The 17,506-nt window shown below is 32.8% G+C and overlaps 1 protein-coding gene across 1 annotated transcript; it reads right to left on the bottom strand.

The window, feature by feature from the left end:
• Nucleotides 1-4,247: 4,247 nt before the first annotated feature.
• LOC124370940 lies at nucleotides 4,248-4,907 on the bottom strand. Its single transcript, XM_046829246.1, has one exon. It carries the CDS (start codon nucleotides 4,905-4,907, stop codon nucleotides 4,248-4,250), a length of 660 nt encoding a protein of 219 aa, XP_046685202.1.
• Between the last annotated feature and the right edge of the window lie 12,599 nt (nucleotides 4,908-17,506).

Below are 17,506 nucleotides of genomic sequence, written 5' to 3'. Positions count from 1 at the left end.
GATTTAAATCATGTTTTAAGTTTATATTGTAGGAAATGTTTTCAATGTCTAATTGTAAAAAAATATAATAATTATTCCATGGTTGTGTTATGGAATTGAAATATTGATCGATGTTTAAATTTCTCTCTCTCTCTCTCTCTCTCTCTGTGTTGAATAGAGAAAAAATGTCTATCTGAAGAATAGATTAAATCAATTAAATTGTTAATATTGAATTTAAGATTGTTGTATCGATCTCACAGATTATGTTAGGTTTTTGTATCTAGTATTAGTTTGCAATATGTTTTGTTTTTGTTACTTAAATTATTAGTTAATGTTATTTATTGTTAAATATATGGACGTAAAAATAATAAATATAATAATGTTATTTTGAATAAATACATTTATTCTTTACCTACAAATGAATTTTTAGTACTAAATTTCCTTGGTCCTATTCATACAATACTGATCGGAACAAGAGTTAGAAAATACTGAGTAATTCGTTTTTAAGGAAAATGTGTAATTTAAATCAAAGAAGATATTTTTTACGATATATCTGTAGGATTTAACTTTGAAGGAATTCACAAAAAAATAAAGGCTACTCACACACAAAATATTACAAATGCTGAGATTATAAATTTAAAAGTGGTTATTCATTATAATGCAAATATAAAAAAAAAAACTATATTTTGTGAGTTTGTGAGAAATATTTTTGTCCTCGGAAAATATATGATGTACGACTAAAATTATGGTGCTATTTTATTTAATAGACATTAAACATGTATTGAAACATAATAAATTTAATGTTTCATAATTAAGTTTAATTTCATTTCAAAATTAGTTTCTATGGAATTAAACAATTGAAACATGAAACTAAAGTTTTTAAAAATTGTCATTTATTACTAACAGAACTAATTTTTCATTACTTGCCCTTAGATAATCACTCGTAACTATTTGAAGTTAAAAAACTAGATTATCATTATTTTTATCGTATGCACTATTACGTGTTTTAAAGGTATATTTTCATATGAGTGTGTCAACTTTAAGATAAATTATTAGATTATTAACTTAACACTGTGATCAAAAACCGATGGATAAGACATTGGTGGCCAAGCATAGAGCATATTAATCTGCAAAGGTTCCTTCCTAACTAGTTCATACCCAAAATATATTTAGGCGACTTCTGACAATTTTAACTCTAGCAGATATATTCCTCTAGTAAAGGATTATAATCTCGATTATGCGACTTTTTCTAACGGTATCGATGATAATTAGGGTTATATTACTAGAATGTATATTAGAATACATTTGGAGCTTTCATATTAAATGTTATCAACAATTACGTTTTAAAATTTTCTTCCATCTTTGTATTGTTGATATTTTTATAATGAGTATCCGTATTATACAATTTGGACCATCTTTTATTATCTACAGTACTATAGGAAATGAAGGAAAACGTGATTGTTAAATACATTAGAACATCAGTTCAAAAAAAACATGGAACGTTGCACTGAAATTAGAATTGCAATATCTTCCCAACGCCATAATTTATTTCATAAGTGGTTTGCAATTTTTGAAGGAGATGTCTATGACGTACCTGTTATTCTACAGAAATTTGAGTACGAAGGAACGGGATTCAGTTAGTAAACCTATAAAAGATTTGTTATGAGTTGTATTTATTTTTCTCAGTTGTTATTCCTTTATTATTACAGAACGTATGCATACAGAATGTTTTTGATGAAATGTCGTAAGAAATAAAGGAAGAAATCTTACTAGTGATTGAAGGTATATGCGCAAGGGGTGACCAATTACACTATCTAGGTAACAGATACTTTTACGCGATTAAAAAGAAAAGATAAAGTACAACACAGTTGTGATGTATGGACAAAAATTAAAAATCATCGCTCTTTCGTATGCAGTTAACGAATATTTAACTATTGTGCGTTACATAATCACAAGTTCACTTCTAAACCCATGTATCAGGAAGTGTCAAACTTAAGGACGAACATTCTCTCAATATTGTAAAAATAGAGTAAAAAGTCGAATCTCAAAAAAAAGTAAGCACAATTTAAAATTATACTTCAGCTTAGCTGTGTATGATTTTAAGGCTAATCATATCGGAATGATTGTCCCAGAATATATGTGTCATATTTCATTTGCTGTTGTTACTCTCTTATTTTCAATTTGTAATTTTTAAAACTGATTTGTAAACTAGACAGATCAGATGAGTAGAAGCAGAGATATTGTTTCATTTATAATAACAAAATTACATTTCATAATATCTTATTTTTGTACAATACACTTTTATGAATTGTAAATGTTTTATTTTTCGGGTAGCACTCCTCAACCCTCGGTTAGCTTAAACTTAGCAAGTGCATCAAATTGCGACATTTACTGGTACAATTAAGCATATACTTTTAACATCGAAATCAATAGTATATCTAAAAACTCCCTATAAATTTACGGGTGAAAAGTAAGTCGAAGGACTTCTATTTAAATAACAAAATACTAAAGAGAAAAATTTAGCGATCAAAAATAAGAACTACAATAACAAGTGTTAGCAAGTTCTACGAGTATTATTTTTATTGTAGGTTTAGGTAATCAACATTTTGCTGTTTTAATCAGAAGAACTCTATATCCTGTAATATGTAAGGATATTATGACCACACTTCAACAATGTAATATGAAATTCTCATGATAATAGCAGCTAAAATTAAAACAGCTAACAACCTAAATTTCGACTGTGTTTTGTTAGTAAAAACATATAGTAAATCTGTGTGTATGTTATATATATATATATATTGAGTAGGGGGTGCTTATTCTTCCCTTCAACAAGATGTAGCCGCTGATTTAGCAACCCCATTGATTCATCTTACAGTAAGCCTATACAAGACGATCCGTACCTTATTGAGAACAAGTCGTCCTTCCAAGAAGTATGCAGCCCTTGTACCAAAGACATAAAGAGTAAACCGTTACTGACACCTTTCCCTACTTTCCCTACTCGCAGATATTGTCTAGCAATTACAATAGTAAGAACAGACAATTAATTGGCAATTAATTGTGTAATTAATTGGCTCTGCTAATTATTTATACAGGCAGTAATCCTTCTCGTAGACGTCCTTTGCTTGGCGAGGCTGTTTCCTGGTAAACGAGAGCCGCAGTCAGCCCTAGCTGCTCTTTGTCAGTTTGCTAGTGGGTGGGCTGAGTCAAGAGCCATATTTGCATGGACTGTCCCTTGCACTTTGACCTGTGATATTAATATGATATCAATGATTCCTTGTTTAAACAGTTCATCATCAAGTGTTTAGGATGGAAACGGAGTTGAGGCGTCGTCGGTACACAACTTGTGAATAGTACAACTAGTGTTGATGACTATTTGTGTTTAGATAAGAACATTTTATTTGATGACTAAATAAATGTAATTTTATGAAAAGCAGCTTTTTACAAATCAGATCAACTTTTATAATGATTAATTATTCAATATTACTTTATTCAATCAATTTAAAACTACGTCGGGCTAATTCATTTAGGTGAACAAGGCGGGATTAGGCATTTACCTTACAAATATTTAAATTTGTTACGTAATACTATCCTTTATATATTTATTTCATCTCAGTGTCAGCTCAAAATAACATTAAATATTCAGGGTATATACACGGTTTCAAGATGTTATATAAAAAAGTTTGATTTTCTTTTAATAGTCAAATTAGTTCATATTCCAATTTGTAGATTTTCACTTTTTAATGTATAGAGAGATTTTTAATGCGCTCTGAAAACATAGAATTATTTAATATAAAGTACATATATAATTTTATTGCCATAGTATAACATTTAACGAAACACACGGTATACTTTGGTCTGACATGGACATTTATTTTTAAAATAATTTCTGTTGATTTACATTACATTGATCTGTCATTTTAGACACTCAAAGTTGCTGCTGTATACAAGTTGTTCTATTGAATTAATAATTAACGAACTATGTTCATATACCTATCGTTTAAGATAAAAAAACCCGTAAATTTTCACATCATCTCAGCTTGAAATAATTAATATATTTAGATTAGAATAATTTTATAGGGAATGATATGTTACTAAATAATTCCCTAATTAAGAAATTAAAGATATGTAATTAGTCAAAATAATAGTATTGTATTTACAGAGAGAAGATGATAACTAACTTTATAATAATGACCAAAACAAAACAGGTGGTCTATATCTTTTACAATACTAAAATAAAAAATATTTTTAAATCAGCTGACCAGCTGACACTACATGAGCCCCCTAGGGAGACTTGAAGTCAGGGAGCAAGCCGTAAAACGCACATTGCGACCAAATCTGGTAGCGCACTCTGGTGTTGCGTTGTCCGGGTCTGCAGCAGGTGTACCGATGCTGGGTGCCGGTGTGTGGGCGCTTCTTGGTTGAGGCTGTGGGGAAGGGTCAGGTAGAATGTAAGCAGGCTTCACTCTGTCAATGCTTACTTTAGAGCTTCTATCTGCGATCTGGATGGTCATAGTTTTGTCGTCACGGCTGAGCACTTTGTGAGGTCCGCTGTAGGTAGGTTGCAGGGCTCGACGCACAGTATCGTCACGTAAGAAAACATGAGTGCATGTTGATAATTCCTGGAAGACAAATGTCTGAGGTTTGCTGTGAGCTGAGCCAGAGACAGGTTGAAGGCGAGATATTTGACGTTGCAGCCTGACAACAAGGTCAGAGATGTCTTCACTGCGTCCCAACCCCGGAGGGCTGGCAAGGAGTGATCCAGGTAGACCTAAGGGTTCTCCGTATACTAGTTCAGCAGAGGACGTTGTTAAATCTTCTCTGTATACGTTTCGGATACCAAGCAGAACTAGAGGGAGGGCTTGGAGCCAGCTTGATTCCGGGTGACAGATGATGGCCGCTTTTAGATGACGGTGAAAACGTTCGACCATACCATTGGCTTGTGGGTGATAACTGGTGGTCCGTAGACGTTCAATCCCAAATGTAGAGGTGAGACGTTTGAAAAGTCCAGATTCGAATTGACGACCTTGATACGTTGTGATACGTTCTGGGCATCCAAAACGGGATATCCAACAGTTCACCAAAGCTTCGGCGACTTCTTCAGCAGTGATTTGCTGAAGTGGGTGAACTTCTGGCCATCTGGTTAACCTGTCAATAACGGTCAAACAGTATCGGTACGGGCCAGCTGGTGGGAGTGGTCCAATTATGTCTAAATGAATGTGACGAAAACGAGCAGATGGTGGATTGACTGTTCCAAGTGGACTGGGAACGTGGCGTGAAACTTTGGCACGTTGGCAGAGCTGACAAGTTTGGGCCCAAGTGCGGCAATCTCGCTGAATATTAGGCCAAACAAAACGTTGAGATATGAGGCGAGCTGAAGCTTTGATGCCGGGATGACTTAAGTTGTGTAGAGAGTCAAAAACCAGTCGTCTGAGAGGAGCAGGTACAAATGGTCGGAGTGAAGGATTAGAAGTGTCACAGAAGAGGTCAACGTTTTGAACCAGGGACTGTGATTCTCTTGAGCTTCAATGCTGTGTCACGGTTCAAAAGATCTTGAAGTTCAGTGTCCTCTCGTTGAGCCTGTGAAAGAGTACAGTGGTCGACAGTTGTGATTCCTGAAATGGCATCGACACGTGAGAAAGTATCGGCAACGATGTTTGCAGATCCAGATATGTGCTGCATGTCAGTAGTGAATTGGGCAATAAATGATAGTTGATTGACTTGAAAAGGAGGAAGTTTATCCTTTCTCTGTTGGAAAGCAAATGTCAATGGTTTATGATCAGTGAATATAGTACAACGTTGAGCTTCTAAAATGTGTCTAAAATGATGTACTGATGAGTAGACGGCATAGAGTTCACGGTAGTAGGCGGGACACTCTATTTGTCTTGCAGTAAGCTTTTGAGAAAAGAAAGCAAGTGGTTGCCATTCATTCTTGACGAGTTGTTGAAGGCATACCCCAACAGATGAGGTGCTGACGTCAGTGAAAAGTCCTAGTGGAGCGTTTGGGTCAGGGTGATTGAGCAGAGTTGCTTGAGAGAGATACTCCTTGCAATTGATGAAGGCCTGTTCTAACTCGGTGGTCCAGGTTATCTTCTGATTTCCTTTGAGGCCTGCAAGAGCAGAGTGAAGTGGTGCTTGGTGTTGAGATGCAGAAGGAATGAATCTTCTATAAAAATTAATCATGCCCAGAAAAACGACGTAGTCCTTTGGCAGTTTCCGGGCGAGCGAAGTTCTGAAGAGCGGTGATACGATCGGGAAGAGGTCTAGTACCACTGGCAGATACTTCGTAGCCTAGAAAGGTCTCTATTGGAAATCCAAGGACACATTTGTTAGCGTTTACAAGGATTCCATAGTCTGTGAGTCTTTGAAAAAGGATACGGAGGTGATCTTGATGTTGTTCGGATGTTTGTGAGATAATAAGTATGTCATCAATGTATGGGAAACAAAAATCAAGTCCTGAAACCACTTCGTCGATAAATCTCTGAAATGTCTGTCCAGCATTTCTGAGTAAAAACCCCATGAATGGAAATTCGAACAAACCGAAAGGTGTGGTTATGGCCGTCTTAGGGATGTCGTCAGGGTTTACTGGTATTTGGGTGTAAGCTTTTACTAGATCAATGACCGAAACAAAACAGGTGGTCTATATCTTTTACAATACTAAAATAAAAAATATTTTTAAATCAGCTGACCAGCTGACACTACAATTTCATCAACTTTATTCATAATAATTTATGTTTTCCATTTATATCAATATTTTATACTCTTTAGGTTTTAATTTTACACAATACTCCTCTGTACATCACTGCCCTTAACACTTAAAAATCTTCACATTATTGAATTATGATTTAAAAAAATTATGATCATTTCATTCACAGTTTTGTTAATTTAATAACATACAAAGTGTAATTTATATCAGTTGACTACTAAACAGCTCAATCTATAGACATCCTGTTAACATTATAACTTGTCAGCTGTATTTAGTAAAACCTCATTATTTTAAACGGTAACTTCTTAAAAATGAGAAAGTATTGAGAGCTCACATTATAAATACTGAATTACGTCAACGGTAAATTAAATTTGAGTAATTACATGTATTTGAAGTGCTAGTAGAATAATTTTATATGAAGTAAAGCATTCATTATTACATAATATACCAGTTCGTAACTTATAGATATTTTGTCAGAGTAGCGATAATCCTCAGTTAATGAAATGAAATGAAATGAAATGAAATGAAATGAAATGAAAAAATGACTTTATTGAATACAACGTAAAACATATTCAATTGGCGAGGTTAGGACTATTAAGTCCTCTCTTACACCTAACCATAAATTAATAAACTCTACTATTACTGTAAAATAAGAGCCACAATACAGTTTACATTACTATTTTACAATCGAAAATTATAATATCTATTTATATAAGGTAATAAAATGAAACAAAGGTTTTCTATGAAACTAAAAATAAATACATAGAATAAAACTTACAAGGAATTTAACAGACATTCATCCATCACCATTCATACAAAGCCATCGTCCCATACCCTATGCCACGATATCGTCAACCCGAAGAGGCCCAAAACAGATGGTCCCTAAGCACCCCCCGAAACCGTTCCCGACTACGAATACCTCTAATATGATCCGGGAGATTATTCCAAAGTCGACAAGCAGAGACTGTGAATGATTTACTGTAAATAGAGGATCTATGAACAGGAATAGATAACAGAGAGGCTCCACGTCGAGTATTCCAATTGCTTGTTTCAGAAATGAAAGAAAAGCGTTCAGACAGATAGGAAGGGGAATGATCGTTGTACAAAATAGAATGTAACATGCTGAGAATGTGGAACTGACGGAGTAGATTCAACTTTAACAGATGTAACTGATTGATGAAGGGTGTTATATGGTCATATCGTCTGAGGTTGAAGATAAAGCGAACACAATAATTTTGAGCACGTTGTAATCTGTCCGAAAGCTCAACCGTCATTTTACAACCGTCAAAATACCAATTTTGTTAATCAGATTGGCACAAAAGGTTTAACGCTACTTGCTATTGATAAGACATATTATTGCTTGCGTGATACCTCTGATAAGGATGTGTCTTTGAGTCATAGACATTTGCCATGTTTTTATTGTTTTACAATTATTACTGTCTCTTGTCTCATTCACTGAAAAGTTAACGCTAATTTTGTTAAGATTGTAAGTGTGCTGTTAAGTACTAATTTTTAGAACTTTATTCTCTGTTGCAGTGGAGAAATATATGTAAATAATTTATTTATTTCAAGGCACACAGAGAGTTTTGTTTTTTTATGTACTGTTTATCTTAGTTATTTTCATACTAATAGCAACTCTTAACTTTATCATTGAATGAATTATAAAATACGTAACGTATCTATTGATAAAACATTGTTTACCGAAACATGTTTATTGCGATATTTTTAATAGGCCTACATACAATATTATATTTGTTAAAATTAAGTGTTATAAATAATTCAAGACACTTTTTAATTATTATTATTTATTTTATTAGTTTTTGTATTATTTTTACGCGTATTTTCCAGAATTATTTAAAACGCGCCTTCCGACCCATATTATTGTATCGGCAGTGTGTTACAAACCTTGCAAGTTGGAGATGTATTAACGACGTTTGTCAAGTTGACTAAATAATTGTATATTAACGATGTTTTGGACGTCAGCTAGATCAATAAATTGTTAAGACTTTTATCCAATTTTTAGAAAATAATAATAGAACCGCTATAAATGTTTTAAAAAAAGGTCACAGGTACAGCTGAAGAACAGAGAACATGATCAGTAAAATATCTACAAGCAGAGGCTGTGTTGAGATCTGTGCTATAAAACTACCATAGCTTCCCGCCACCGGTGTCCGAGTGGGCTGTGTCTAGGCTTATCACGCCGGTGACCCGTGTTCGAATCCTGTATGAGATGAGGGATTTTTGCACCTTAATAAATAATCATCACTAGATATAGTAATAATAAATAATAGGAGTACTACTAATAGCATATGTAGGCTAGTTCGTTACTTCCTGGACTAAATGTAGGTTTATAACTTCTTTAATACGTTACACTCTACTTAAATAAAATTAAAACAATTTATCTCCATCAACCTTATATTATTATAGCTAAATCGTATTGCTTAATCAAGGTGAATGGTACAAGTAGACATGACCACACTATAGCCCAGTACTCTAATTGGTCGAGAGCTCCGTGACGTCACAAGATGGTGGCCGCGCCAGCCAATGGGAGAGCAGCTAGGCCACGCCCCTTGGTGCTGCGCATGCGCAGGGGGTGTAAATCCCAGCGGGTGTGGGAGAAAATCCCTTCTCACACTTTTCTATCAACATATTGGAAATACCTTGCAATTCAGTGGATTCTCAGGGACTTACGGTGTGGGCGGGAAACGGAGTGAGGGAATTTCGGTTGCCAGGAACGCTAACGGTCTTGGCGGGAAAAGAAGAGCGTAAAGGTCTTGGCGGGAACAGGAGAACCGAACCTCACTGTTCTTGGCGGGAACCGATATGGTGTGAGCGGTGGTAATTCAGCTAGGTGCATGAGGAGGTATGCGGGTAGACCGGAACAATAATGCGCATAAATATTATTGCATTAGACCATTTTGAGAAGGCATGTAGTAAATATATAACATGACTTATTAATTATTCAGAGTAAATGAAGCATTATACATCCTTTTAGTAACACTATTTTCTGAGACAAAATAGCATCTTAGGAACACAGGTTATTGTTTCGCTCTGTAAATAACATGATTGAAACTGTTCTCACTTTCTGATCGTTTTGAAATAACATTCCCTTTATAATGAGAGAGATGTAAAATACATATTAGATACAGTTATTAGAGTTTTTGTGTGAAGCAATACATTTAGTAGGCTTCAGCTTAAACGTAATAGGTCTTAATTCTATTAGTACAAACCATTGGTGAATCTTTTACAAAAAACTTAAATTAAACACCCTTGTTATAGTTCTAGAAAGTAAAATTCTGCTGCTAATTCTAGATTTTATTGATACTCTAATTTAAATGTATATAGTAAGGAAAGTTTTTTATCAATGATCGTACTTTAGATTAGGTTAAATTGTTGTTGCTATATGTATACATCGTGCCCGAACAAGAACTCGAACTCGGGCCCTGGAGTTGATAAGCTGAGACAGAATTACTCAGCTAATGTAGAAGTTGTCTACTAGGCATATATTATATAGCTTTAAACATTTATAGCCAATGAATCACTTAAGTAAGTACAGTTATTTATTGAATTAGAAACTTAGCCAATAATGCAGGGTGTAACACGAAAATAAAGAATTTCTCCGTCAGTTCTTGTTAGAAACTGAGATTAGAAACTTGTCTTGTTATTAGTAAACCGTTTTATAACTTGGAAATATGATATGACGTTATTGTGCTAATGTTAAGAAAAGTAATTACAGGAATTTTATTTTTAGCCTGGTTTTCTCTTGTACACGAAACATAATCGGGGAAGTATAATGTAGCTACGAATACATAATTGTGCCTCTTAACTATAATATTAGTTAGTAGAGTAAAATACGAAACAAACGCTTTTGGACATTATTGCAACTACTAGCAGCATTGAAATTTAATACGCTTTGTGAAGAAAACCATTGACCGAGGTATGCCAAATCCAATTTTCAAGAGAAACAGGAAAATCTACTGGAGAATATATATTTTAACCAAACACTGAAACATTTTTAATTTTGTAGGTTATTTATTTTATTTTCTGAATATCATGCGAGGAGATGAGCAAAAAAACAATCATCCAGAAAAGAAATTTTTACATTTCACAGGGAAAAATGAGATATTGTGTCTAAGTGATGTCTTTGTACCGATTGGACGAAACACATGGGGTTGGATATATCTGAGGTCGTAGAAATGAATATTCGATTCGCAAAATATACGTATAAGTTTAATTGTGGAATTGAACCTACAAGCACCACTTCTCGATATTAAAATAAAATAATATCTTGCCACGTTGCATCCAAAATAGAGTAGTAATGAACTTAATGTTGGTATGCTTGGGGGAGAGCCTAATACTTTCAATGTACTTTGGATATTTGCCTACGAACTTAATAATTTAGTAAAACTTTAAATGTGACTTCCATTTACGTCGATGTCGAATTACACGCGTAGCGTAAGCATCTTGATTCGAAATTGCAGCTGTAGTCGTAAAAAGTGAATATTTTCAGACTAGAAGTCTAAACCATGAATACTGGAAGTATTCTAAGTTGTAATCATAGTTGAGCACTCGTAAACTCGCCTAAAACAAAATATTAACAGTATTAGCCACTTATCGAGACAACTTATAATGATTACAATGTCATCTTGTCAGAAGGACATCACCCCAACTATTATCTGAATTAATATTCCAAAGAAAACATCATCAAATTACTTTATTATTTAAAATTGTAATTTATATTACTTTCAAACTAGATGTCTCACATGAAAGGGTTAATTTATAATGTGGAAATATATATTTTACTTACCGGTAGGTGTTGCTTTGCAGCAATATGTTCAGATACGAAGTTCGAAAGAAAAAGTTTATTAGTTGCACAAGAATTAGAAATGTAGTTACTATGAACATCAGGTTACTTACGCTAACCATGAACGAATAACAGGGTTGCGAAAATATGTATTATACAAAATGAAACTTAATACCAGTGCAACTTCTATGACGCTTGGCCTAATTCAATGGTTGGACATGAACCATAATATAACTCAGTCTTGTCTATGTACAAATTACATGCAAGGCTTTATACCAGTTTTCTGGTAAGCATTTGACGATACCAAAATGCAAGAGTGCGATGAAGTTACATATTGACAACAAAGTTTAACATTGACTACAATATACTATACTTTATTTTTACTCTTAATAAAAGTGTTACTTAATCTTACTTGATACTGATTGGTTCCTTACATATTTGTTTATTGAACTATTTTCTCGTTTTTATACGGTTACCTAGAGGAACTTTGCAAAAATTTTAGCTGCCGCTCATCCAAATCCCATCAGTTATATTACACTAATATCAAACACAAATATAAATAAATAAAAATTAAGCTTTATGCTAATTTAAAACGCTATAGTTTGGTTCGTTTTCGTTATATCTTGCAGACTAACAAACAGAGAAGTAACACGGGCATAACCTCTAATTACAAGTTAAGGACAAATGAATTTAAAGAATCAAATGTCAAAAATATTTTCTGTAAACCTTATATTTTTTTAACAACACAGACTATTAAGTCTTCAAATAACTCTTTTACAGCAATAAAAAACTGAAAACAATCGTAGAGATAATATACATTTAAATTCCTTATGCGAGTTACGTTATCTGCGTGGTTTTTGAAGTAGATTATCTCAATATCATTGACGAATACAATTTTCTTAAGAAATAGTAATGGAATCTGATATGACCTTAAGGTCGAGTAGGCTCTTTAAAAATCTAGTTTGCAAGGTACACTATTTTAATTCAAAGCTAATTGAGTTTTACAGTTCTATGTATAAATTAAAGATTATAGTGTTAAACATTATAGCACTCATTCATTAACAAGAGAAAATATTGAATAGCAATTTATAGTAGCATTTATTATGTTTAAAGTAAAATGAGCATGTAACAACCAGACAGAGCCTCAGTTACCGAGGTATCTGGGTATAAACTATAACACCTCTAAGGCTAGATAGCTCGTCACTTCCTAACAAGTATTTTGATGTTCCCATCTGATTTTGCAGTATATTGCCTTTTCTGTCAGTGTGCTATGAAAATGATATCCCGATAAACAATTTTAGTGGTGTTTTATACCAATTAGAAGCTGGAATTATTTTTAAATATAGCATTTTTACTTTCTTCGGAGTAATATTTTTAATAATAGTGTAAGTTAAACATTTAAAGGTTACAATGTAACCTAAGAAGTTATTTCCAAAACCTATAATATAATTAGTATAATTTCAATCGGAAATTTCTAGTCTCTTGTAAAGTGGAAGAGAGCTCTGGTGGTAATTTCATCAACTAGTTGAATACATTAAAAAATATCTTATATATATAAAAATCTGGAGTCACGATGTATGTTGCCAATAAACTCCAAAACGACTGAACCAATTTCAATCAAATTTCACATGTATCCGTAATTTAGTCTAACTTAGAAGATAGGATAGTTATTATCTGAATTATTCGCTTATGTCGTGAATATAAACGAATAAAATGAAGAAAAGTTTTCAAAGCGCCTGCACATTATAACCTGCAATTACGAGATAGATACGTATATTAAACAGTGAAACACTATTTGAAGGCGCTAAGTTATGATGTATAATTGTCTAAACTAAATTTTTGGTTGAACTTAAAGGTTGAGTGGTAGACCACTTTGTAATAAAATACATTATGCATGTACAATACATTTTTGACATATTTTCTTGATCGTGACATCAAGGTAAAATCTACATCGGGGTTGGAAATATAATTTACTTCAACCAGAAATGCTCATACGCGGGCAAAACTTACGAAAAGCGTGCGAAGCCGCGGGAAACAGCTAGTAGACTATAATTCTCCTCAAATCTGTACAAAACCGTTTTTAGAAATCATTGAGTTTAAATAAATTAACGCAATACGTTATGAATTTTAATCCTGAATGAGCTAACATTCACTAATTTCAAGTTATTTTCAACATTTATACAACTATAAAATGCCTGAAAGATTTCTCTCAGACACATTTAAGTTAATAATTCTCTTGGTAATCTTTAAAATTTTAATAAAATATGTGAGAATGGATCTTAAAACGCTTAGATGATTTCAAAGAGATAGTTGTAAACTGATTCTTTCTGTACAATTAGAGTACTGAAGGGATTTAACACCATAAATCGCAAGTTGCTTCTGCTTACGCATAGGCGTAACTTATCTATAAGTCCTTGTTTCAATCCCTGTCTTCGCCAGCGTACTTCTGGTGTAGATTTTCTACGTCCTGCGTGTTGAAAGATTTTTAACACTAAACAGAGCAATTAAAAAGGTCCTGGTCCTTATCAAGCTCTTGGCCATTTCACTTATTCCTGGTCGTGCTTCTCCATCCTAACGTGGCGTGAGTTCAACGAATTTTGTAAATAAAAATATTTAATTTATCAAAATCTTATAGTTTTATGGATATTAAAAGATATTAACATGTTCATTGTAGTATTCCATATGTTTCTTCTTCATGGTTTTTATCTTCACTTGCCTGTTTACGTCATGACTACTATTAACAATAAAGCGATTTTTTGTTACCAGATTACCCGAACACATACATAACATAGAGACAAACATGTTTTGTTGCTCGTCTTTCATTAATTTTAATGTGATAAATTATCATAGTTAAGATCCAATATTCAGGCACATTACTCAATATGTCATTTCATTACTAAATATTATATCTGAAACTAAAAGAAACTTTGTAGATTTGATCAAAGTTTTCGCTTTGATGTATGTAACTGAAAAATAACAGTATATGAAAACTGCAACTGTACAGTTCCTTAGGGCAAACAATTTACTGTATCTATAAGTTATTAAATTAACAATACATTATTTAAAAACAGTTTACGCTGATCTGCGGGTAATAATCAATACCTGTATGCCGCAGGACAAAACGTAAACTCTAACTATTTTATAACCAGCCTGCAATGTTTATACCTCAGCCCTAGCACTAGTAGGGTTGTCGCATTGGTTTAATTAACTTTACATCCTCATCACATATTTGACATTCATTACATTCCTGTACTTTAACAAATTATGATTTTATTAATATAAATAAGTTAGGACAGTGAAATTTTATTTAATTTAAATATAAAAAGATAAACTATGAAACATATTTAAATATAGATGCGGTATTGCTTAGTATAACTATAACCGAGTTTAAAAGTAAGGGAGCTATTCTACACTTTCTTTAGGCTTGATGAGACCTTTGATCATATCCGCACAGAACGTAAAGGCTTTCACTAGTTTTATACCCTCTATTAACTCTTGCCTCTCGGATAGATGACTGTTTTGTATAATAACAATTACTAGTCTTGATTAAATTAAGGTGGGGTCATAGATGTACTGTATTTTTAATTTGTATACATTACTTTTTAAGCACTGAACATAAAAGTAATCGATTTACAAATTCTACATTCCACACAGAACTTGACATGATAGAACATATTTAGTTTTAAGAATACCATGAAAGCTATAAAATGTTTGCAATAATTAAAACATTATTAATACTATTGTTGTTACGATTAAGTCCTATATACTTTTACTAATGTATTCAATAGTTTTGTATACATCTATGGAAGATCTGAACCAATACGTTATTCTCTTTATATAGAAATAAAAAGCAATGGGCCCATGTGTGGATAGAAAAAACTTGAATTAAAAACATTGATACGCATAACATACTATTAATTAGAAAGCCAGTTCCACATAACATTTTTACATTCAGACAAGAACGCCTCTATATATTATCGAAGGTTACATGTCAGTCACCCATTACCTGTGGCTCTGCACAAAATTTCATATTGAATATCAGATACTTCATAGATATGTCTTTTTTCATTGGCTCCTAAAACTAAACACTCCTAAAACTAATAATCAACACTGGAAGATATTCCATTTTCCTGATCTCTAACTCAGACTCAAAGTCGAACGTTTTAGACCGATCGGGCATTGGCACTCCCAATCATTGATCTACTTTAAAATAACGAGACTATGTTTAAATATGAATGTTTTAGGATCCTGAAGTTTAAGAGTGACACTAAGTAATTGTATAAGTAACAATGGAACACGCCACATATTACTCTGTAACATTCTATAATATACGTATAAATAGTTGCAATAATTTCAGTAATACAAGTATCTTACAGAGTGAAGATGTGCCAAATCCTTCGTACTTAATGAAAACACTCGTATGATGGAACCATAAATATTTTAACCGGAAGTAGACATGATTACAGTAGATATCATTTAAGTAAGCGTTCCTTGCTAAAATACACTTTGCGTTCCTTTTACACAAATAAATTAATTATAATATGTAAGCAATTAAGAAAGGTTTTCGTAAACAATAAGTACGTATAAATTGTGCAAACCAGATTCAAAATGCTTGACATTATTATCAATACGTTTTGGGTACAGAAGTATTTATGAACAGGCGAAACGCTAATTTAACGCTAATTTAAATTGGCGTTTCCGGAGCGGATTGGCGTTCGGTTGGAGAACGTATCCGGAGCGGTGATACGTTCTCCAGAGAGTATCAATGCTTTCGGAGAACGTATTAATAAGAATTTATTTTTAGATTAATCATCCTAATGAAAGATATGAAAGTAATTAAAAATCAACAAACATTAAATTTCCGTTTATTTTAATTACGTTGTTATTTTTATTAATATTTTATATATGTACTGTTGCAGTAATTTTAATTATTGATAAAACTAGGATGCAAACTACGTACTTTGGGTGTCAACAAAGTAGTGAAAGCAGAAACTATGATCTACGGAGATCTATGATCTCGTACAAGCAATAACCATAATGTATAACTTATAATACATTACAATACATAACTCACTGTAGATCCTACTCTTGGTGCTCTCTCCCTGAGTCTCACATCTTGTTCCTTGTTCGGAGATCTCCGAGTTGCTGAGATTAGAGTGACTTTTGCATATAATACTGACCAATCCAAAACATTCATTTCAAACCTTTCTTTCCTTGTTTCCATGGATATAAGTCATTGTAGATGGGTTCTTCTGTTAGGAATATAACAGCTGGATCCTTTTCACAAAGTCTTATATCTGGTATATATTTATAAATAAATAAATTATGTACCATAAATATATAAATAAATTATGGTATATATTTATTTCCAAGCAAGTGACGTTCTTTTACAATTTTAAAAACACTAACATGAGATTTCTTTGTATGTTACACCGTAGGGTAGTCTAGGTACCAAACATTTTTACAAGTATAAGTAAAACAGCCTGGGGTTTTACAAAAATGATGAAATATTTTCCTCAAAAATGAAATTGATGTCAGCCACAACTAGCTTTGTTCCGTGTCGCAATAAAATACCTACAAATAAGTAAGAAAATAAAATATCTTTATAAAAATAATTTTCTAACTAAAAACATTCTAATCCAGCTGTCAGACACGTAAGTGATAGTTATATTAGCCATTTTCAGCCAAGTATTTGTTACCGATAATATCAAATATTCTAGTTTTATATTTTTTAAAGGGTGTCCTACGAAACTTTAAACCTGTAAATCATTCTTTGTAAAATAAACTAGTATGATAATCTAATCTCTATCCTTGGTCACTAAAAGTATTAAGTGTGCCCTAGTCTGATATGCACTAAGTGTTCGTATCAATTAATTAGGACTACACAACCCTGCAGCAACAAAGGTTTTGATTGGATACTTCTATTACATTACTTCTCGAACGTGTGTTTTTTTATTGTAACTCACTATAATCTAAATAAAGGCTTTTAATCTCACAATTAGTCATGAAAATTGTGTCTT

This window comes from Homalodisca vitripennis, unplaced genomic scaffold (genome assembly GCF_021130785.1).
Source record: "Homalodisca vitripennis isolate AUS2020 unplaced genomic scaffold, UT_GWSS_2.1 ScUCBcl_678;HRSCAF=3211, whole genome shotgun sequence".
Taxonomy (NCBI): Eukaryota; Metazoa; Arthropoda; class Insecta; order Hemiptera; family Cicadellidae; genus Homalodisca; species Homalodisca vitripennis.
The sequence above is the reverse complement of the archived record's forward strand: the minus strand, read 5'-3'. Positions and strand labels throughout refer to the sequence as shown.